Source organism: Nicotiana sylvestris, chromosome 4 (assembly GCF_000393655.2).
Source record: "Nicotiana sylvestris chromosome 4, ASM39365v2, whole genome shotgun sequence".
Classification (NCBI taxonomy): domain Eukaryota; kingdom Viridiplantae; phylum Streptophyta; class Magnoliopsida; order Solanales; family Solanaceae; genus Nicotiana; species Nicotiana sylvestris.
This window is the reverse complement of record NC_091060.1, coordinates 85,304,628-85,328,434: the sequence shown is the minus strand read 5'-3', so window position 1 is coordinate 85,328,434 and position 23,807 is coordinate 85,304,628. Positions and strand designations below refer to the sequence as shown.

Genomic DNA, 23,807 nt, shown 5'->3' with positions numbered 1-23,807 from the left:
CCTAAAGTAACAAAGGCAATCACGCAAACTTAAGCATTTTAGTAGACGGGTCTGACGTTTATAATTGCTGAACTTAAGCATTCTACTAGCTGAAGTTTTGTTCTCTATTTGCTAACTTCAGCATGTTTTAGCTGAAGTTTTGCCCTGGATTCAATAGTTTTGTCGTAAAACTTTTTCAAAAACTTCAGCAGAAGATGCTGAAGTTATTTAGTTCATTTGTAAAAACTTCAGCACCAAATAAGTTGAAGTTTTGTCCTGAATTCATTAGTTTTGTCGTAAAGCTTCAAAAACTTCAGCAAAAGATGTTAAAGTTATTTAGTTCATTTGTAAAAATTTCAGCACTAAATAAGCTGAAATTTTTGTCCTACAGTCGTACTAGCTGAAGTTTCAAAGCTTCAGCATAATAGTTCAACTTTCAAAGCTTAGTGTAAAAATTGCATCAATAAAGCCGCAATCAGCTTGCTATTTGATATTTCATTCCTGGATCAATCTGAATTCATTGCAAATATAATAAATACAGACAATGAATTATAAATAGATGAAGAAAAGTTCTAAAACGCTGTTTCAACAAAAATGGCAGTCACTATGAGCAAATCACCAATAAAATATACTACAAATTACAAACAATGAAGAGTATAAAGAGTAGAAAAGAAAGGAGGAAGAAAGGAGCGCACAAGTAGCAGGAAGAAGGAGGCGCTGAAGTTGTAAAAATTAGGGTATAAGTTAAATAATTTTAAAAATATGGGTATAGGTTAAAGATAAAGGATAACGCAGACCAGCCAAGTCAAGAAAAGGACTGTCTTACTTCTCTTTCACAGTATTGACTTACACTCCACGTTGATTATTATTTCTTGGCTTCTTATCGACATTCCACCTAATAAATTACCACATTAATGATCAACACTGGAAATAAACCATTAAAATAAACTTAAGTTATAGTATATACACATACCAATCACCAACCAACGATTTTTCTACCTATACCCCCAAAAAGGGGGAAAAGGAGAAAGAGTACATTCCCCAGGCATGGTGTTATTGACAGGAATCACAATGAAAAACCTATATATAAACATATAAAGCTCTACCACGTAATTTGCTTTATTTCTTTTCAGACCTAGATAAGACCCCTAAATAAAATGAATGATATGCTGAAACCATACAACAAATTAATAAATAAAATGAAATAGCTTAAACTATACTACTCTATGGTGCAGTCTCTCAATTAAGAACCACAAGGCAGGCAACAGATTCTTCCTATCCTCGTGAAAAGCCACTGTAACGGATTTGGACCATCGCTTTGCTCAGAAGGTGGGGTTGGCAATGGCATTTCTGGAGGCAAATGCCGGTGGAAAGCATCAACTGCACCTGCAACGCCATCTTCGTTCTCTAATAATACAGCTAGTTCCATTGCTCGGGATTTCACCTGTATATGCAATTTTTATCAGTGAGCAGATGAAAGTATGCATCGGCATGCACTTTGCTCTGCAGTGATCAGTTGCAGAAAGTAGTAGTTTTGGAGTACGCAATTAGATATGGAAATGCAAAGGTTCTTACATCAGGCTGGAGCATAAAAGTTATAGCATCAGAGAGTCCTTCCACACTAAGCTGTGATATAGGAATAGGAGCAGGTCCCAGTCCCTTCTGATAAATTCTTTCGCCCCAAAAGAATTGATCACCAAAGAATGGTACTATAGTTGTTGGACACTGTGTATTTAAAAATTGCAAACATGGCATAAGACTATCTGGGCTTTCAAATATAACTTAGCAGAGCAAAATATCGAGCAAATCTGATGGACATCTATGCCGATATTTAGGTCAACCATTTATAATGCTACTACTGATATGAGATTGAGAAAGATTATCACCCCAGCACGTAGTCCTGTTGCTGTGGTTCCAGCACCGCCGTGATGAACCTGCAAGCAGGTATTTACCACGAGCACATCAGAAATTGTATTTGTCACTTTTATCATCACAATCCAGACATCGAAAAGACTGGAGATAAAAATGTCAGTTATACAAGTGTGTGTAGAATCAGACTAGAAATGGAATTACTGATCTTTGGCCATGGAAATTAATATGGAGAACCAGACTACCACCCAAGGTCATCTGCTTCAGCTGGACTGCACTTTATGAGGCATGTTTGACTCAGGAGAACCTTGTTAATGCAGAAACCAACAACCACCTATTCCTACATTGTAGAGTTGCAGCAGATATTTGGAGCATGTTTTGCTCTGTTTTTGGTATTAGCTGGGTTATGCCTCACAACATGAAGGAGGCATTTCTGGAAAATGATACCTGCTTGTATTTGTTGGAGCATATGGAATGAAAGAAATAGAAGATGCTTTGATGGACTTTCAACTCCTAACCACACCCTAAAAGCTAAATGCCTTTTGTTTTTATTTAGCTGGGCAAATATTTCCCCTGTAGATTCCCCCGAAACATTTGTGAACTTTGTTATCTCTTTGTATCTAAGTTAGCATATATGTAGTAAGCTAACAGGTGATCTTTTTTTTTTTTTTTGAAGCTTCTATGCTTCTGCTTCTTATAATATTTAGCATCTTCTTGATGACATCAATGAAGCCAATTATTTCATCAAAAAAAAAAAAAAAAGTGTGCGTAGAATCCCTTATAACCAAGGGTTGAACATCAGTTTATCATAAGTTTTATCCCATCTCCATAGGTAGCTCATATATTGTCAAGCAAAGTACTCACCACAGCTGAACATTGAGAAAAAAGCCAATCATGAGGGCACTCCGCGAGAAGGAAAACATTTTCAGGAATCGCTTGAACTGTAACATCAGATCAAACAAAAGAAAAATAAGAAGAGACGATGTTTCTCAATGTTAGAACATTTCCACATGCAATCCATTACAAATGAATGGAACAACGGACATTTTTATATTTAATACAACAGTTCACCTCAGTAAGTGACATCCATTCAGTAATATAATATGAAAATACACATACTCCTGGTCTATCCGCTTAATGTTTTATGTTATCGTAACCCCAGCCCAAATCCATACCACCATCCTAGGCCCTGAACTTTATCTCTCTTTGTTGTGTAAGTAATTGGCCTTGGAATATGTTTTTGGGTTGTGCATTAGGGGTTGGGGAGAACGGGAAAGCTAAGGGAGATTTGTTATGCCAGTTAAATGGCTTAGATATGGAGAATTTTATTTAACAGACCATCCCCTCACATCTTTTTTCTTTGAAGATTTAGCTTTATCTTCAACCTAGATATGATCAATTTCAAGGTTAGTCAGAAACGTGCAGAACGCAATAAAATGAACAAAAAATGCAAGAAAGAGAGAACTTACAAGTACCGAGATCTCCCCAACCTCGGTCAATGATTCCCCTCTGCCTGGTATTCTTCAGTGCCTCCAAAATTATATCTGTAGTTTTTGGGGAATCCTCAAGAGGCTTCAAACAGAAAAAAAAGGAATCAGAAAGTAGGACATAGCAGAAACAAAAATGAAGTATGAGACTAAAGCGTTAGTCATATTACCAGATTGCATAACTTTTAATTGACACGAATACCAAATATCTTACACATTCTACATACTTTAACAATTAAAGTTGATTAGACAAAAATACAGTCAGATAGACAGAAGCTGGTGCACATCCACTATTGATGTAAGTTTATCACGTATAAATTGGATCAATTAAACTAATACTCTCACGCAACTGCCAGTGGAAAACTAAGTATTCCACCTAGAAACCTAGAATAAGTTATTTCTATATTATACAAGGAAAACGACTGGGGAATATGTCGCAAGAGTGGGATTAAAGGATTGTCTGATAATTCGACAGAGGAATTTTTGAAGTTATGTTAGAAAAACTTACCATGCTCCCAAACCCAATATATACGGGTTTAGACCCGTTTTGGATCCACTTGATAAACTCTTCTGGAGGTTGGTAATTACTCCCAAGGTTTAGGAAGCAATAGCCAACTACATCAACCAAAGGGCCCCAATCTGCAAATTAATGAAATTTCATCAATACATTTTATGACAAGTCAAGTAGATTGACAATATGAGCAGACATTACTGCTAAGACCAATGGCTGAAGTAGAACATGAAAAGGCAGAAGAGAGCTTTTCATGAATCCAGGACGCACGCAAGAAGATAGACTAGCATAAAAGTACTTTTTTTCTAAATTGGAGAGCCCCTATATTCCACAAGAAACTGAGGACCATCCATATTGATCTGGACTCAGATTGATGACATCTGAAAACGGTTTAAAGTGCTATATCAACTGGTCCTCTAGGAGACAATGTTGAAGGAAATGTACTTGAAATATAGAGGCTGTTTACTAACCCGATTCAGCACTTAAACTTGAACGTATGAAGTGATTAGATATTAACCATGTTTAACAACGGGATGAGAAGATTACTCAATAATTAAGTGCCACATCAATGCTTCAAAATTTTTAAGTGATATACACTTGATATTGCTGGATCTCATCAAACACTAAATGTCATTTAACAATTCCTAAAGAATCTATTAAAATCATTAGCAGCCTACCTGATGAAATATTCAAAAAATAAACGATAATTAATAATATATACAGGTACACACAAATAAATACTTTAAAACAAAACTCTATTATTAAGTAAAATTAATTTTAATTCATAATATATAAATAACAAAAACACAGACATATATAAGTCACTGCGTTTCATTTAATTTCCTATCTGTCAAGTCGCTTCTAGTTTCCGATCTATCCATGAAAGAGAATAAAATCACAATGAAAACCTTGAGACAGTGTAACCTGATACTTTCAATAATTAAAATACAATGACTTGAATTATTCTGTAGAATAGAATACACAGCTCCAGGCGTCATATTTAACTTTATTAAACAGCTACTTGGTAAATCACTTGCTCTGCGGTACTCTTGACTATCAGCTATCTGGTTAGGACACCTACCACATGATCGCTATCGAATTCATGCACCAATCAACAAACAAAATTATCAGGCATTTGCAACAGAGAATGAATGCACACAAGCGGATACAAAAATCCAGGAAGTAAAATAGCAGAAATGATCAGAGGGTGCCAAGCAAATAAAAGAAAAGTGAAAAAGAACAATACAAAGAAAACCAGCATCCAGACACAAACGAGGAGATGATATGTACCTTTAGGTTTTGGCACAACATGGGGACTCCAGATGTAGCCAGTTGGGAAGTGAGAAATTGATCCATGATACGTACTGAAGTAGGCTATAGGAGGAAGATTCAGCTTCTTTTTCCTGAACTCATTGATGTAACTTCTTATGCCCCACCAGATTAGCAAATCCACAACTATGTAAGATAGCTGAACCGGAAAGAAAAAAAATATAGGATTTTGACAGGACTCAGAAGCATTAATGGCAGAACATTTTTCAGAAGATGAAATTGATAACATACCCAATACCCAGCAGCTTGAGGTACACGAGCCAACGGGTGAGGAAATTCATAAGTTGGACTGTCTATTAACAGAGTGTTAAGAGGTATCATATCAAAAATATTAAGGTCAAGCTTAATACAAACGAACAAATGGGAGAATTTGATGAAGAATGACATTGAACTCAGCAACGGATTCACATTACATTCTATGTGCAAAACAGCTCTTCCAACTGGTCTATAAAGCCTCCCATTTCAGAACAACATTGGGAACTTGCACCTAATCTTTTTACTCTCACAAACTTCTAAGTGGTGTTTGGTTCAAAAAATTGAAAAACAGTTTTTGCAAAAACTGTGTTTCATCACAGCTCCACTAAAGAAAAGTTTGAGTTTTTGCAAGAACAGTGTTCCCACAGAAACTCCACCAAAGAAAAGTTTTGAGTTTTTGCAAGAACAGTGTTCCCACAGAAACTCCACCAAAGGAAAGTATGAGTTTTTGCAAAAACTCGTACTTTTCTTTGGTGGAGTCTGTTTGAGTAACTTGAAATAATTTTGTCGAGCCTGTTTTCCAATTATTTGAACCAAACGCCACCTTAGAATGGCTGATATCATGTGGGTCAATGGAACACATATCAGAGATTCAGCTGATATGAACACATACTACACCTGATCTTAGCCAAAAGGCCAAGAAAGGTATCAAACACTACCTTAGAATGGTCTATTCAACATCAAATCCAGAGAACAGTCACATAGTGCAGAATATCTACCTACAATGAATTGGGGTTTTCTCAAAGAGGAAGTTAAAATACATAGAAATCAAATAGCGGTACTTTGTTTCATCAATGATTTATAAGAGGAATGGACTTTACAAGGTTGCACGTAGACCACTACAGTAAGTGCAGTTACATCCACTTGTCAAATTGTCAAACGAAATATCCGATATAATGAAGAAAACCTAAATTAGAACTTACGTCCAGGGCATTGTGAAGAAGATGTGGAGGGGTACCCCAAGAGCTTCAGCGACGTGTGCATGTCCTGTCATAAAGGGTGTTCCAGAAAAGCAAAACAATGGTTATAAGTTGACTTGGACCTAAATACCATTTTGTTGAATTTATTTTGATAAGTAAAATTTACTAACAAAAATAGCACCAAGAGGTTGCTGAAATCTGTACAGTGATGAAGGACTAGAACTAACTATGACAGAGGGAGTTTATAAAGTCCAGGAAAGCACCAAAATGAATATTATTTTGTGGACCATTGAGGAAAACCAATCAAGCAGTTTATAGTTTATTTGACATTTATTTATAGAGCATAAGCTCAAGATTAAGTCTTCTTCCTCCTAAGCTCTTCACTTTTTATGATTTCCAAAAGAATGGCCTTTGTGAACTCCTTGTGCTGTAATTATTAAATAATAAAAATAACATAAGAATAACCTCCTCCCAAACCAATATGCAACTTACCAAAGTTGAGCAAATGTATATGAAATCATCAATACTCACACTTCCTGAGGTTCAGCTGATGACTTTTCCCAGATTAACGTTGCATGGCATAACCATCTTTTGGGATCACTCAAAGGAGATTACCAACTTTCTTAGTTTGGAAGGACTCTATTTGTTAGAAGCAGTTTAACAACGCTAATGAATTTGATACAGAAAGCACAAGCACCAGTTGGACTTTTCTTTATAGGCAAATAACACAACTTCTTTGACATAAGTCAATATCTAGAGATGACAAGAAGTCAATCTACAGACAAGAGCGTACACTCCTCTGACTGGAGAGAAGGGGAGGAGCAATGTTAAGGCAGTGCAATTAAATATGTAATATCTGAACTGTCAGACTCACCCTAGGGTAGTGGAGTATTGTTCAGAATGAGCTCCTCACAGGGTCAAATCCAGATAGCTTTTAGTTCACCACATTAGAAGTGTCAAATGAGATTAAACTAGTGGTAAATAAACAGAGTTCTTCGGTCAAAGATACTTCAACAATTCTAACCTGAGTATGATTCAAAGTTATCTTTGAGATTCCTTGTGTCCGGAGGTTACAATGCTCATCCTGTCTTTCATATACACTAATATGTTTGTTTAGTTTCATGTTTGTCGACTTCATGTTAACCTCGTCTAATATAAGTTCCATAACATAACTAAGAGACTTCATCCCTCGACATAGTAGCTCCTATCCTTACAGTCAGGTTGCATTCACTCCTCCACTTAAATTATTCTGTTGGGAGAAATGTACCGCAGTTACTGATTGATACATTGCTCTAATTTGGTCAAACATATGTTGCCTATGATGGCAGATTTTCGAATCAAATGTCTGAATGAAAAATGATCCCCCACCCCCCACCCCAAAAAAAAAAAAAAAAAAAAAAGACCCTCAGAGAAATATATTTTTCAAAGAATGTCCAATGATACTACAATTCCATGTGATAAATCACGGACCACATGTGAATTAGATTTCCAGATATCAGATAGGCGAACTGAGTGGTTAGTGCAGAGAGTCTTTCCAAACTCACCATATGCCGGAGGATTTGCGATAATTGCTTGTGCCCTGAAAGGTTCACCAGTTTCGGTATCTGGCTCAGTGCAAGCCGGAAGAAGAGATTCAATTATAGCTTTTATCTGTTTTCGTTGTACAGATATCTCTCCTGGCGCAGAAGGAATGAGACCTTTGTTCCTGGCCATATCTGCAATTCAACAGAAAATAGAAAACTTAGTCCACATTAATTGATTTTAACAGCAAACAGGAACTCTATATTACCATGTCACAAAGTTCCAAAGTTCTCTTCTACTTGTACAAGTATGTGAAGGAGCGCACTTACTTCATATTAGATTCCAATACAAACTTTGACTGTTACTTATGTTGAAAAGTTCCCAAAATTTTAAGCGAAATTTCCCAGCTGCGCATTAAATAAATACTCCCTCCATCCTAATTTATGTGGCACCATTTTAATAGGCACGGGGTTTAAGAAAGAAAGGAAGACTTTAGAAATTTGTAGTCTAAAACATAACATTAGACATTTGTGTGGCTATAAATAGTCTCATTAAGGGTAGAATGGAAATTTTGAGTTAAATTATTTCTAGATACAAAAAGGTAATATTCTTTTTGGGACAGACTAAAAAGGAAAGTGTACCGGAGGGGGAGGGGGTGGTTAACAGAAAAAAAAAGAAGCTTGATATAACCACGATTGATCATATGATATGTTAAAGTGTTCCACATTAGTTGGAAGTGTGGCTATAGCCTCTTTATAGTCTTGGAAAACCCTCACCTCATGAGCCAATAACTTTTGAGATTCAGCTAAGGTCCATCTTCTTAACTTGGTATCGGAGCTAGACCCGTCATTATTGTTGTGCTACCTAATATAGGCGCTATGTTAATTATGTTATCCATGCTTCGTCTAGTGCCCGGCGTGCCAGGATGCGAGGGGGACGGAGTGGGTTAAAGTGTCCTACATTAGTTGGAAGTATAGGATGTAGTCTCTCCTTACACAATCTTGGTCAATCCTAACCTCATAAGTTAGCTTTGGAGGTCAAATTATTCCCAAAGTCCATCTTCTTAATTGGATAGCAAGGACAAGAAGCGCTCTTAATATCCCTAGCACGGAGAAAGCTCTGAAGAATCAATTTACCCATCCTAGTTGTCATGAAATATTACCACCGGCATAGGTGGCCCAAACCTATGCTACATTGAGTCCTTCGTTTAACTTAACGTACTTGAGTAAGATGTGTGTGAAACAGGTGTGAGAACTTTATGCGGATTCTTTGAAACACACCAAAAATTTGCAGAAAACTACGCTTACCGAAACCAGATACTTGCACACCCATGCCTAATACATACCCATAGCAAAGTACACATAAAATAGGCAAAAACAAGAAAGATAAAAACAAAGAAGCATGCCAAAGACCTCTTACATCCTGCCAATATCCGAGGATCACCACCCAATGGGTAGAATTCTACGCCTGCTGATTTTACAAAATCGCGGAAGTTAGAATGAGTTGCCAGCCTGACACGATGACCAAACGCCTGGCAATACATAGAACTAATCAGAAACTGAACAAATAATTAACTCAACGAACGAACAATTTCCCTACCAAAATACGATGATATTAAAGTGCAAATTCAACAAAATTCTACACCAATGAGAGTGAAAGAAACGTACATAAAACTACCAGAAATATGGAAATGCAAAATTTATACTTGAAATATTTCAATTATTTCATTAGAAATTCAAAATTTAACCACAAAAGTGACGAGAACATTAAATAGTAAACAAGGAAATCATCGTGCCCCAAAAGAGGCCAACACAAAGAAATAAAGCTAATCCAACCTTACACGGAAAAAAAATTAAATCTGAAGGTATCAATACTTGAAGGAGCATACATCTATATATCTATCTATCCATATATATATAATATGATAGTGATGTTTGGGCCAGCTTGCACGCACCTCAACTATTCTATCGGGGTATCTGCTACCTACCAAGTGCCGATGCTGGGTAACTCTGCCCACAGGGGAGGAGAGAGAGTAGAACCTACAAGTTAGGCCGAACCCAGCAGCTATGGTCCAAACCATGTATTTGTCTTAAGATTCATTGAATATGTACAGATTATTAATTTAGAGCCTAGTAATCTCGAACTCATAAGTTTCAAATCTTGACTCCGCCTCTGTTAGCCCACAAAGAGTTTAGGCAGATGGGAAAAAATTACCTAGTGGATTTTGCCTTCGCGCTGGAATTTAAACCTGAGACCTCATGATTCCTCTCCCACTTCATTGACCATTAGGCTACTGGAAAGAGCATATTTAGAATGTCTTACTAGTCAATTAGGAAAAGTTATCAACTCTCATGCCATTGAAAAAGACTGAACATGCAAGCAGAGAATTTTCCTAGCACATATTAATTTCAAGGCCAAAGTGACCTGTGTTTTTAGTATTTGCTTCATCCATTTAGGTCCAAGTTTAACTCTAAATTCTAAAAACTATTTCCATATATACAATGGAATGAAATGTCAATTGGTTATTGCCCACGTCCAAGGTAAGCCCATCCTGTTACTTACAGCCCTCCACCTTAATCAATTTTAACATTCTGAGACTAAAGAGAACGGAAAAGTGGAGAAACTAAGTCTAGAAAAATAGTACAGTCCATCTAAGAGACCACCCCAACAAACTGTCACTCAAGAAAAGCGAATATTAGGGCACTGCAGGATCACTTGGGTATTTCTGGAAAGAATGCTGAAAACCATAGAATGCAGTGATATAATCATAAACGCAAGTATAGTTGGTCAAGAAGCAAAAGACATCACACATATATGAGAGCTACAGTTATAAACATGGTGAACTAGCACTCCCAACATGCCTGAAGTCTCTTGGCCATGGCCAAAAATGGTTGAACATCTCCCCTGGTTCCAACAACAAGCACCGCAATTTTCAACTTCGGAACTGACTTATTAAAATCCGTGATAATCCTGTCTACAGTAGGAATGATTCCTTCAAAGGATTGTAGTTCCAACAATTCAGAAGCTACAGGTGTACTCTTAGTAAGGTCAACCTCCACTGTTCCATCTCTTTGTATCCTTACCAGCTCCACAATGAGCTTTTGCTGTTGGCATTAAGAACAGAAGCAAATATGAGAAAAATGTAAATGAATAACAAGATTCAGCAATGGAATGGCAAGAAAATGGGAAAGCATATCATTTTCCAAATGCATCAAGTAAAAAAGGACCACATAATTATGTAGGTTTCTCGTGGTGCCTCCTTTTGAGGCCACAGAGGGGCAGTCCTGTGCCTCCATCAGACAGACAGATAGTAAGAATTCTTAGCCCTTCAATTGGTTGCTAATTTTTCATATACGGAAGTGAAATCAGGACGAATGTGTGTGATTGTGAGCACAAAAATTTGTCTTTATTAAAGATGGTAGTTTTTCTTTCAGCCACTTGTTAAATTGCAATTTAACTCACCAGGGCCCGGCAACATACATATCGACTCCATCAGTTAAAAAGGAAGAAACTAGCTCAAAATCTAAATGGTCGAAGCAAAGTTGTATCAGTAAGTCTAAATAAGAACTTGGTCAATACAATTGAAAGCTTCATATTGTCTAAGCATCATTTGAGACCATAATTCTCAACTTTCTAGGATTCTTTTAAGTTTTACTGGTTTAGCTAAACACTATTTACTTAGATAACAAGCAGTGTCAATTACTCCTTTTTCACTTCCAATATGAGCCTTTTCTACTCCTTTTTGGTAAGGATCAACTTTCTCTACTCCTTATCGCTCTCTAACACTAAAGAAGCTTTTCACGCTTCAAGTTACAATCCTATAAGAAAATCAAGCTAACATCAGCGTAAAGGACAAAAAATTAAACTCTAACAAGTCGCAACAACTTCTAAAACATTGACATGCATATCATAATCAAGACAAGAAATGCTATCAACTCTTACATGTTGTACCCTTGCTAATACATTAACCCAGATATAGTTTCAGATTATTAAAGAATCTCACAGGGAAATCACTACACAATTGGTTACCAGAGCATAGGCGCTGCAAAGCTGGAGACATTCTAACTTTGCAAAACTTACCTTCTCACGTTCAGAAAGTCTATCCAATCTCCTCTCAGTCATAGATCTTGAAAATGCCATATCCTGGCCTTCAAGGAAAAGATTTCTGCGAGTAGTCACAGGTGCAGTAATGCAATACTCCAAACCTACAAGTAGAACAAAAATGCAAATGTCTGGTGTATGAGAAGGGAAAACATCTAAACCAGTAAACCATAACTGTCAGCTTTATCCCCATCAACAGAGATATAAATGACTTAAATCCAGTAAGGAAAAGAAAAAAACAAAAAATCATTTGCAGCTAGTTCACTAGGTTTGTTACAACTGCTTATAGCCTTATAGATGACCCAATCAATATTGCTAATTACCAAATAATACTCAGAGGTTCTGAAGTTTCATTTCAAGAGCATTTCGCCACTCTAGACATGAAAACATTGTCAGCGCTACAGCATACTGGCAGAATACCCCAAATGTGCTACAGGAGATAGCTTTTAGTTTGGAGGGAGGAAAGTGGAGATGATGTGGGAACTGGGAAAGAAAAATACTAGAAAATCTACAGTGTACCTTGGCCTTTAGGGAAGCACAAAAGAAACTGTGAACTAGTTAAAAAGCAGCCTGATTTACCCTCTTGTATGGAGAAGGAGAAGGTAGAGCTAGTACTCTGGAGGCTTTTGGATGTTAGATATTTTTCTTGTTTACAATTGCTTGTCCAAACATTGGTTTTAATCATGGTTCCATCTTTTAGTAGCTTAGTTCGACATCTTTCGTTTGTCAAATTTGTTATAAATTTCTTTGACGCATTTATTTTCTTTGCATACTGCTCATTTCCTTTCGATAGGAAGTTCTATTTCCGTGTTAATTTTTGGGAGTTCACTAATATCTTTTATGGTAGGGGTAAAACTTGTCAATATAGAGCACTGGGCAGAATTCCTGGTCCAAAGACATTTGGACCAACGATGCCGATGAATGTAATTTAGGTTATGAAACTCTAGAGTTCAGCCTCTTCATGGAATATATGACCCTTAAAGTAACTTCAACACAATCAACAAGCAGAAGGCAGATAATAAGGAAGCTAGATTTTCAACAGATAGCTGTACAGAGATGTATAACTCAAGGATTTCATGAGACAGATAACAATGACAAAGGGCATAATTTGACCTTGAGATGAAGGTCAACGAACCCTCCTTTTAGGAAGAGAGTTGCAAAACGAGGCACAGTTCTATTAAAAACATTCTGAAAGTTTGGAGGAAAACTAATGAAGAATAAAGATAAGATTAAACATAGAAACATTTGCAGAAAATTTGACAGAAAACTTTTTCTCTGGAGAACCTTAACTCGCAGTGAAGCATAAGCTCTGTACTGGGGAATATTAATAGCCTGTTTGGCCAAGCTTATTTTTGGCCAAAAGTGCTTTTTTTGGCCAAAAGCACTTTTGGCCTCAAATTGAGGTGTTTGGCCAAGCTTTTGGAAGGAAAAAAGTGCTTTTGAGGAGAAGCAGAAGCAGTTTTGGAGAAGCAGAAAAAAGTAGCTTCTCTCCAAAAGCACTTTTTTGAGAAGCACTTTTGAGAAAAATACACTTAGAAGCAGTTTTTTAAAGCTTGGCCAAACACTAATTGCTGCTCAGAAGTGCTTTTCAAACTAATTAGCCAAACACACACTGCATTCTCGCCAAAAGTACTTTTGAGAAAAGCACTTTTGAAAAAAAGCACTTCTCAAATGATTTTTGCAGCTTGGCGAAACAGGCTATAAGACGGTAATTTTGATCATAGAGCTGGCCAAGTCAGTGTTGCAGGGTTTATCCGCAATATAGAGAGGAAGCAGAACTTCTATCGTCATTCCATCTAATCTTGGATAGGTCATCTGAGGGTTCGCCTCAATTCATTGTTGTACTTACACGCAAGACTACCCTTCTCCTTTTTCATTTACATCCTTGCCAATGACATTTGCCAAGGACTGGGACTCCTATTCTAAGCTTATTAGTCCAATAGAACACTAAGCTAAATGCACAAGCAAGAAGAATTTTGATTGCAGGTTTTCTCAAGCATTAGGGTATATAAACAAATAAAAGGTTAGAAAGCTGCAAAGCACTAACCTCCCCGAAGTCGAGGTGGGGCACTAGAAGGCTGTAGCGGATGAGTTCTCTGATATTTCACTTCTGGAGTCAAACACTCGTCAGAATGCTCATCCGAAGACCTAATGCCCACAAGTGGTGAAGTACTTGTCCTCCGGCCATCTAATTCATCGGAGAAAACAGCATCAGACCGTTCATCAGCATTACTAGGCACTTCCAAACTACTTATGCTCAACTGTTTATCAAGCGACTTTTTATCCAACGAACCAACATCACTGGTCCAGTCCAAACTCTGACCAGTACTTTCAACCCCATCCTCTAAGTTTTTATAGGTTTTAGTAGAGCCATTCCCATTACTATCCATTTCATCTGATGAACTCCACTGAAATTCACCAGACTTACTCACCTAGGGTTCCAAAATTGCAAACTGCGCCAACAATTTTAGTCCAAAACAAGAATAACTCTAAATTCAGTAACAAAGATCAAAATTTGCTGATAACCAGCAAAATTACAGCAACCACACTATAAAATAACCAATCCTGTGCATCAAAATCTGCCTAGAAACAGCAAAATTTCAGTAACCCAGAATGACTACACTTTCATACACCAAAATTCAGCAACCCCACAAGGAAAAATCAAAACTTGATGCTACAAACTGAAGAATTCACCAAGGTTAAGCCTGAAAATTGAAAAGCTAATGTGTATTCTGCAAAAAAAAAAAAAAAAACACAACCAAACAGTCAACATCACGCCTAGAACGTTTGCTGTAAAAATAATAACTAGAGGAAACTCACAGAATACTTGCCCAAGTTATTATCTGTAGAAAACAAGAGAAAGACTACAAACCATAATTAAGTTATAAAAAGAAGGGGGGAAATCCCACAAGACAAAAGATTTTTTTTAGCTGAAAAGATTAGAATCTGGGAAATTCTTTTGACAATTCAAGAAGAGGAATCCTCAACTACCATACAGGTGTCAAACATTAAATAACCAACAAAGGAACTTTTTTTCCTCTTATGTGATTGAAAAAGACTACGTCGAACTTGGAATTTAACTAAAGAAAGGAGATGAAAATCACCACTAATTATGTGTGAGAACTCCTAGGAAAGAAAACCTTTTGGAGGGAAGGGAAAAAAGGATTGGCGTGTGGTTTATAGTATAAAAAGAAACTTCACTCTTTTGTTTGGTTATGGAGGATATTTTTTAAAGCGAATTAAAAAATCTTGATTTTTATTGTTTTTCATTAGATCAAAGACTTAATTGTAATGTATAAAGGAAATACTATCGGGAAAATAGTAAAATAAATAAATATTTGTTAGCTGATGAAAAAGTCTTATTTTTTATAACGTTTTATATTCAATGAAAGATTTTTAGTTGTACTGTAAACAGGAATAAAGTGGGAAAAGGAAAAAGAATTAGCAGTAATCAACTATAACACGCATGTTTGGCAAAGATTTAATGGAATTTATTCACATTTATATTGTTGTTCTGTAACTAGCTGGCACATGTCAGAATCTTGAAAGCCATAAGTATAGTGAAAATCGGAATATAATACTATCACAGTACTAGTATGATTAGTTGGTAGCTGAATATTCAAAGTACGGTTAGGTTATTTGGTGAATGGCCAAAAGGTTAGAGAGTTAGATTTTCAGTTGTTATTATTTATTTTGGAAGAGAATTTTATATTTGTAGGTTAATTTCTGCTGGATTAGTCAGCCAATATTATTCCAAGAAGAGTCTTTTTAAAACTTTTTGTAGTGCTTGCTTGAAAAAGATGGACAATAGAATGTGTAGGGTATGTAATTGGGGACAATTTTCCGGTAAAATGCAGTCATTCTGAGCTGTGGATAGGCTATTATCTGTCCTTTTAATGCCTATTGGTGCTGTACATTTTGCTTTCACATGATTGTAAGTAAGAGGAAGTATAAAGTGCATGTGAGATATGGGGTAGGTGGGCAAATCAGCCGTTAAAGTTATACTCGGTTTGGATAAAAATTTACAAAGTTTACCTACCATATTTTTTAAATGCAACTTTAAAAATTAAATTTTAAGTTCTTATATCTTTCAAATGTAACTTCAAAAGTTGAAATCTTTAATAGTTCAATTTCTTCAATACAACTTCAGAAATCAAATACTCCCTCAGTTTCAATTTAGATGAGGTAGTTTAACTCGGCACGAAGTTTAAGAAAAAAAAGAGTTTTGAAACTTGTAGTCTTAAAAGCTTAAGGAGTAAAAGATTTGTGGGTCATGACATTTGTATAGTTATAAAAATTTCTCATTAAGGGTAAAATAAGTAAAATGAAGAATTTAAAATTGAATTATTTTCCAAATTTTAAAATATGCAAATTTATTTTGGAACAAACTAAAAACCTCATCTAATTTGAAACAGAGAAAGCACTAAGTTTTTCTATCTTTTAAATGTATCTTCAAAAAAATTCAAATCTTAAGTACAGTTCAATATTTTCAATGCAACTCCAGATTTCGAATCTTAAGTTCTAAAACATAAATTTGTTAGTCAAAATTCAACAATTTAACCCACGATTCAACGCTCAAATCTACTCCAAACGAGCTCAAATTTGAAACATAACTTTAAAATGTCATAAATAACAAACTCCAATGATCAAACTGTAAAATAATCACAAATCTAACAAACTCACTTTGCAAGAAGAAGAAGAAGAAACCCTAAGCACAACTTGCAATAGTGTTTTGCATCCATGAAGAAGAAACCAAAAGGCTCTTTGATACGTGGGACATGAATACAACGAAGAAGAGAAAAGTGTATGTATGTGAACATACCTAAAAACTAGTGTCAATTAATTTTTATTTTTTTAAATTAGGTATAAATTAAATGTGGGTGACCCAATAGGACGTCCCATGAAACTTTTTACGAGATAGGGGATTCGGGTTTATAATAGTTTTTACTTACAAATTAGACAACCACAAACATAACTTTTAAATATTATTAAATCAAGCCACATCGAACATAATATATACTTAATCAATTTCGAAATTATCAATTTTTTCGAATTACATAGACATAAAAAGAATGATGACTTATTGGTGATTTTAGGCATAAGACTTAGTGGGCGTTTGGACATAAGAATTGTAAAATTCCAAAAAAAAAAAATTAAATGAAAATGGTATTTGAAAATTAGAGTTGTGTTTGGACATAAATATAATTTTGGATTGTTTTTAAATTTTGGTGAGTGATCTGAGTGAAAATTTTGAAAAATAGCTTTTTAAAGTTTTTCAAATTTTTGAAAAATTCCAAAATTTACCTTAAAGTGAAAATTGAAATTTTTATGGCCAAACAATAATTTCAAAAAAAGTCAAAAAATTTATATGTCCAAACGGTCTTAAGAGTTAACTATTATTAGGATAAATAAAATAAATGTAACCTGCAATTAAAAAGTGGTTTAAACAATTGAAAAGGGTCAAATATATCCTTGTACTTTTTAGTACAGTTTAAATATATCCTTCGTTTGAGTATTAGTTCGATTATAGCCCTACCGTTATACAATTGGCACTAATTTTGGCTTAATTTAGACGGAGTAACACGTGGCAAGCTTCCCATCAAATAACTTACCCCTAATTTTAACACCTAAAAACCTACCCCTTATTTATCCGACCCATTTTAATACCCAAAAAAAATAAAATCTGTGAAGAATATTTTTCTGAAAACCACAGATCAACCCGGGAAGGTCTTTAGAGATCTCTACGCTGATTTGTACAGAAAAAGTTTCATTGTTGTTGATGACAAATTGATTGTTTTTTCGTTTCCCCTTCATCTTCTTTTAGGGTTTGTTGTGCCGTGGATGGTTTCAAGGAATGAAAAGAAATTAGAAACCAGTTCAATCCTTTCTTTTGTGGTTGAATCCGTGGAAGGAGTTGAGCTAAATGTCGACATTGGAGCTTCATTTTGAATCTGAGAAATGTTGAAATCTAAATTGGACTATTGCTTGAAAGTCTAATTATTGTGAAGCTATGAGTATTGAGTTTTATAATAAAAATGAGCTACTGATTTTCAGAAGCAATTAGTGGTGAACTTTGTAGTCCACCATTATTGAATAACAATGAAGTTTTGAAGGCGGGCGTGCAGGGTGCTAAAAAATTTTATACTTAAAAGTAAGTGGGTGACTAATGTTATTACTGAAAATTCTGAAACCAAAATTGAAATTTGTTTTCGAAATTGGGTTGCTGCTGAAACTTTTGTTTGAAGCTGAATTTGTGTGCTGAAAATTTAAAAAGTAATTACTGATTTCCATTTGTTGGTCAATTTATTTGTGAAATATCTGAGTCTAGTTAGTCTATTTTGTTTGCTTGTTTGTTTAATGTGGAATTGGGATGAAGGAGGTGGCAGCCATGCCAAGTGTTTTGATGAAGAAGAAAGAGAAGGTCGAAAAAAAAAAAAACATGAAAAGAAATGTAAAAGAAAAAAATTCATAAACGAAAAATAAACAGATTTTAGAGGGTAATGGGTCGGGTAATTACCTGGTGAATTTTTGAGTATTAAAATTCAGGATGGGTTATTTGATTTTGAGCTTGTCACGTGTTCTTCCGTCTAAATTAGGGACCAATTAATACCAATTGTATAATAGTAGGGCTATAATTGAACCAATACTCAAACAGGGTATACTTAAACTATTTTAAATAGTACAACGATATATTTAACTTTTTCCGTTTAAACAATTATTGACCAACAATACTAATGGAAAAACGAATCACTAAAATCAGTATCTATTTTTACCATAAGTTTTTGGGAAAAGTCATAAGTATGTCACGACCTAAATCTAGATTTTCAATTATACACTTTATTATTACTGGGATCCTTATAACCCCCTGAACTATTTAGAAGTAGAATGATTTTTCCCTAAAATGTCATAACTAATCCTACGAAGAGAAGGGAATAACATGCGCTTGACACATGCAATTTTCACTTAAATTTTATTTTTCACTTAATTCCCATCTTCTTGTTCTTCTACACTTTTATTACCTTTCCACCATTAAACCCAATTTCAGATCCCACGGACAAAAGAATAATTTTAAACCTTAATATTCTCCACCAATTTTACAAATTAGAATTCATCAAATTGTTCTTGTTTCTGTATTTTTTCTTGTTACCACCCTCTAATATAGATTCTTGATTTTCTTTCTTTTTTCATTTTTTTTTAATTTTGTTCTCTCTTTTCTCTTCTTCAATTAGCCACTAATCTATCTTTTTTTTTCTTCTACTGCTATGCTAGGTGTCACAGGGGTGTTTTATGCTCCACAAAAACACCCTACGCGGCAACCAAGTCTCGACTTGACTTCAGCCTGTTCCAACACTCGGCCAAAATTCTGCAACTTTGGACTTAGATTATTTAGGCAGCTTTCAACGTAGTAAGTAGATACTGATTTTAGACAACGGAAAATCGAATGAAGGGACAGAAAATTAAAGTGAACAAAAGGCACAATATACAGGAAACTCTTTCCCAACTTTGTATTTAACTCGAGAATACAAAGAAAACTCAAAGCTCAAAGTACATCCGCGTACAAAATGAAGATCACTCTTGACCCTCACAAGACTACTCTTAGCCTTAGGTTGTTTTCACTCTTGAAAACAGGTTTTAGGACTCCTTCCTAACTCAAACATGCACTCTACACGTTTTTCACTCTTGTCCCAAAAAGGAAAGGGTGCTGTCCATTTATAATATATGAACCAGCCCCATTTATACAATAGTTGTCTATATTTAGGCTTAGGCACTTGCTTAGTCAGCCCACTACTTTAGCTTAGTGTAGTTGACACCCCCAACTACTAGGATCATGTAAATCATGCTAAAGACAATGAGATCATGGCCCTCAAAAACGTGCTAACTCCTGCCAGCTTTTTGGACAAGACTCAACTGCTGCCCATGTGCACAGCATGTGCCGATAACCGCCTTTGACTTTTTCAATCCAAGACTTGCTGCCCAATTTCGTGCCATGGCCTGGACCAGGCGCCAATGCCATTGTATCCAGCTGCATTGTGCCGCAATTAGCCTTGCCATCCGCCCACGAACTTGGCCCGTTTGCCGCAACTCAATGGCATGACAAGTCTGCCCGCGCACTGCCTTTCCGTTGCACATTTGCTTGCCTTTGCCCATCCGTTTTTGCCTTGCCTTGGCATCACTGCCTCATGCCTTGATGCCTTTGCCCTGATTAAGTGCCATCCTTAGCCCGCAACTCATTGTCAAGCCCTTGCCAAGCTGCCTCGCCTCCGTCAAAGCCTTGGCCATCACTTGCCCGTTTCCCATTTTTGACATTGGTGCTGCTCATGCACCAAGCTTTGCAACACTCTTGCTGCCTCATGACAACACTCTTGTTGTCCCGTCGAGTTCCATTTTTGGGGGTCTAACAAACCACCCACACTCTTTGAAACTCGACGTCCTCGTCGAGGTCAACTCAATGTAAGAGTCCCAAGGGGTTGACAATCAACGCACCTTGACCTCGTTTCTCTTCAGCTACAATTGCATTGACACCAACAGCTTGTTTGTCACTGTCTAGCGCCTCCAATGCAGCTCTCTTCTCCGCGGCAGTCATGGCATTTATCACTGCCTTGTTCAGACAGTCCCTCGCTCGATGTGGTCCATCACAAAGGAAACAACCACTGAATTTGCTGCCCTTCTCCTTGCTCTTTGAAGTTCCAGCTTCCTGCTTTCCCTTCCCCTTGTCTTCATTTGCATTGTCATTTTCACATTTCTTCCACTCCTTTGCCTTGTCCTTCTTTCCGTCTTTGGACTTTGAAGTAGAAGTCTCATCACTCAAGTGAAAATCGCCCAATGCATCAGCCGCAGCCACAGCACTTGCAAGGCTTTGAATATTCTGCCTTCGCAACTCGAGTTGTGCCCACTGTTGCAGCCCGCTCATGAAGTTGTGCAACTTGTCTTCTTCCGACATGTTGCTGATGCTCAGCATCAAAGATGTGAACTCTTTCACATATGCTCTAACTGATCCGGTGTGTTTCAACTTTTTCAGTTTGTCCCTAGCAATCCAAGATGTATTACTAGGAAGGAACTGATCCTTCAATTCCTTTTTAAGCCGCTCCCACGACTCAATCTTTGGTCTACCCAAACTTTCATCTTCAGCCACACGAGTGCGCCACCATAACTTAGCATCTTCACTCAAATACATGCTAGTCAAGGTTACTTTCTCCATCTCATCTTGCATACGAATAACATGAAAGTACTGCTCCATATCCCAAAGAAAATTCTCCAACTCACGTGCACTCCTTGCACCACCAAATGCCTTAGGTTCAGGAATTCTCACCTTGAGACATTCAGCACCACGTTGAGGAGCATCCTCGCCCACAACACGTCGTAGCACCACTGTCTCAGTCCTCAGATCCGCATTCTCTTGACTTAGCCTTGCCAATTCTGCCTCAAGGTAGGCAAGCCTTGTCATAAGGGTCTGAAATTTTTCACCATCAGGAACATTTCCCACCAATGCTTCCAGTTTCGTTATCCTTTCTCGCAGTTCATTGTTACCACCAGTCATGTTCTCGAACAAGACCACGAAATCTGCCACAGCTCGTCGTGTCTCCGTCACGAACCTGCTCTGCTCTGATACCAGTTGTCACAGAGGTGTTTTATGCTCCACAAAAACAGCATGCGCGGCAGCCAAGTCTCGACTTGACTTCAGCCTGTTCCAACACTCGGCCAAAATTCTGCAACTTTGGACTTAGATTTATTTAGGCAGCTTTCAACGTAGTAAGTAGATACTGATTTAGGCAACGGAAAATTGAATGAAGGGACAGAAAATTAAAGTGAACAAAAGGCACAATATACAGGAAACTCTTTCCCAACTTTGTATTTAACTCGAGAATACAAAGAAAACTCAAACTCCGTAGTACATCCGTGTACAAAATAAGGATCACTCTTGACCCTCACAAGACTACTCTTAGCCTTAGGTTGTTTTCACTCTTGAAAACATGTTTAGGACTCCTTCCTAACTCAATTGTGTGCTCTCACACGTTTTTCTCTCTCTCCAAAAAGGGAAGGGTGCTGTCCATTTATAACATATGAACCAGCCCCATTTACACAATAGTTGCCTATATTTAGGCTTAGGCACTTGCTTAGTCAGCCCACTACTTTAGCTTAGTGTAGTTGACACCCCCAACTACTAGGATCATGTAAATCATGCTAAAGATAATGAGATCATGGCCCTCAAAAACGTGCTAACTCCTGCCAGCTTTTTGGACAATGCTCAACTGCTGCCCATGTGCACAGCATGTGCCGATAACCGCCTTTGACTTTGTCAATCCAAGACTTGCTGCCCAATTTCGTGCCATGGCCTGGACCAGGCGCCAATGCCATTGTATCCAGCTGCATTGTGCCGCAATTAGCCTTGCCATCCGCCCACGAACTTGGCCCGTTTGCCGCAACTCAATGGCATGACAAGTCTGCCCGCGCACTGCCTTTCCGTTGCACATTTGCTTGCCTTTGCCCATCCGTTTTTGCCTTGTCTTGGCATCACTGCCTCATGCCTTGATGCCTTTGCCATGATTAAGTGCCATCCTTAGCCCGCAACTCATTGTCAAGCTCTTTCCAAGCTGCCTCGCCTCCGTCAAAGCCTTGGCCATCACTTGCCCGTTTCCCATTTTTGACATTGGTGCTGCTCATGCACCAAGCTTTGCAACACTCTTGCTGCCTCATGACAACACTCTTGTTGTCCGGTCAAGCTCAATTGTTGGAGGTCTAACACTAGGCTACCTTTAAATGGCTATTGTGATAGAGGGGTTTTTGATGGTGAATCTGACCGGTAATTATGGGTGGCGTAAAACAACTATTGTTATAATTAAAAGGTGAGTGATATGAGTATATTTATATCTGCTGGGTTAGAAGAAAGTTTTTTTTGGTTAAAATTTCCAATGACTCCACTCCAACATGAAGAAAACTTTTCGATGATAGTTTTTTCCCCAATCTAAGTGTGTGTTGCTTTGCATATGAATAAATCTTTTTGAAATGTGATTGTGTGTGAAAGAAAGAGAAAGAAGATTAGCATGATAAAAAGAAGAAGAAAGATGAGAAAAATCCGCTGGCAAGTAATGTTGTTCGACGGGATGGTGAAGACATGAAATAGAGAAGAAAAGAAAAGAAATAAAAGAAAAAAACAAAGGAAAAAAAGTAAGAATTATTTATTTATTCCAAAAAATAAGAAAATAATTTATTCTAGAAAATACAATTATAATTTTTGCTTCTCACTCTCACAAGGAGAGTGTAGTACACATACTCTGCCACGTAAGCTTTTGAGATACAAATAATTTATTCTCTAAAATAGTACGGAGGGGTAATATCCCAAGCAAAAATAAAATGTATAATTAGAAATTCGGTTATATGTCATGACGGTACTTATGCCTTTTTCTCTAAGTTTTTAGTAATATGATAGGTTTTTTCTTACTTCTTATGAAAGGATTTTTTTTCTCGATTTTTCAATAAAGACAAATTTTAACTCTCTCGTTCAATTTTTCTCGATGTCCCCTCGTAAGGAGTTACAGAATTATTTGGCCCTTCACCCAATTCATGGTTCTACTATGGATGGAAATAGTATGATCAATATTGTTAGTTAGATTTGATTACTAGTACTTGTATTTGTTTTTGTTTTACAAAATTGGGAATTTCCCATTAAAGCGAAATTTGTCGTCCTATCACAATTAAGAACAACTACAATATACTCTCCGGCTCTGTTTTAAAAGGTAGAACTGAGATTCGCCCGGGGCTCGCCCTGTGTCGGAGCACTTGTAAAACGTCATTGGACTTATGTGTGGGGCTTAATTCCGCGAAACTTATGCCTTG

At 36.8% G+C, this 23,807-nt stretch overlaps 1 protein-coding gene and 1 pseudogene across 3 annotated transcripts; both read right to left on the bottom strand.

The window, feature by feature from the left end:
- Positions 1-894: 894 nt before the first annotated feature.
- On the bottom strand, positions 895-15,182 carry LOC104219987 (sterol 3-beta-glucosyltransferase UGT80B1). Of its 3 annotated transcripts, none has more exons than XM_070172060.1 (15): positions 15,077-15,182; positions 14,020-14,704; positions 11,952-12,076; positions 10,733-10,975; positions 9,291-9,402; positions 7,895-8,065; positions 6,354-6,417; positions 5,407-5,464; positions 5,137-5,314; positions 3,844-3,974; positions 3,318-3,420; positions 2,713-2,789; positions 1,866-1,913; positions 1,555-1,704; positions 895-1,423 (listed from the first exon to the last, which is right to left on the bottom strand). In XM_070172060.1, exons 2-15 carry the CDS (start codon positions 14,360-14,362, stop codon positions 1,223-1,225), a joined length of 2,004 nt encoding a protein of 667 aa, XP_070028161.1. In that variant the 5' UTR covers positions 14,363-14,704; positions 15,077-15,182; the 3' UTR covers positions 895-1,222. The 3 variants fall into 3 exon arrangements, with proteins under 3 accessions (XP_070028161.1, XP_070028160.1, XP_070028162.1); XM_070172059.1 differs by lacking the exon at positions 15,077-15,182 and adding an exon at positions 14,793-15,070; XM_070172061.1 differs by lacking the exon at positions 15,077-15,182 and adding an exon at positions 14,804-15,070.
- Positions 5,976-6,079, bottom strand: LOC138890888 (U2 spliceosomal RNA; annotated as a pseudogene).
- Positions 15,183-23,807: the final 8,625 nt, after the last annotated feature.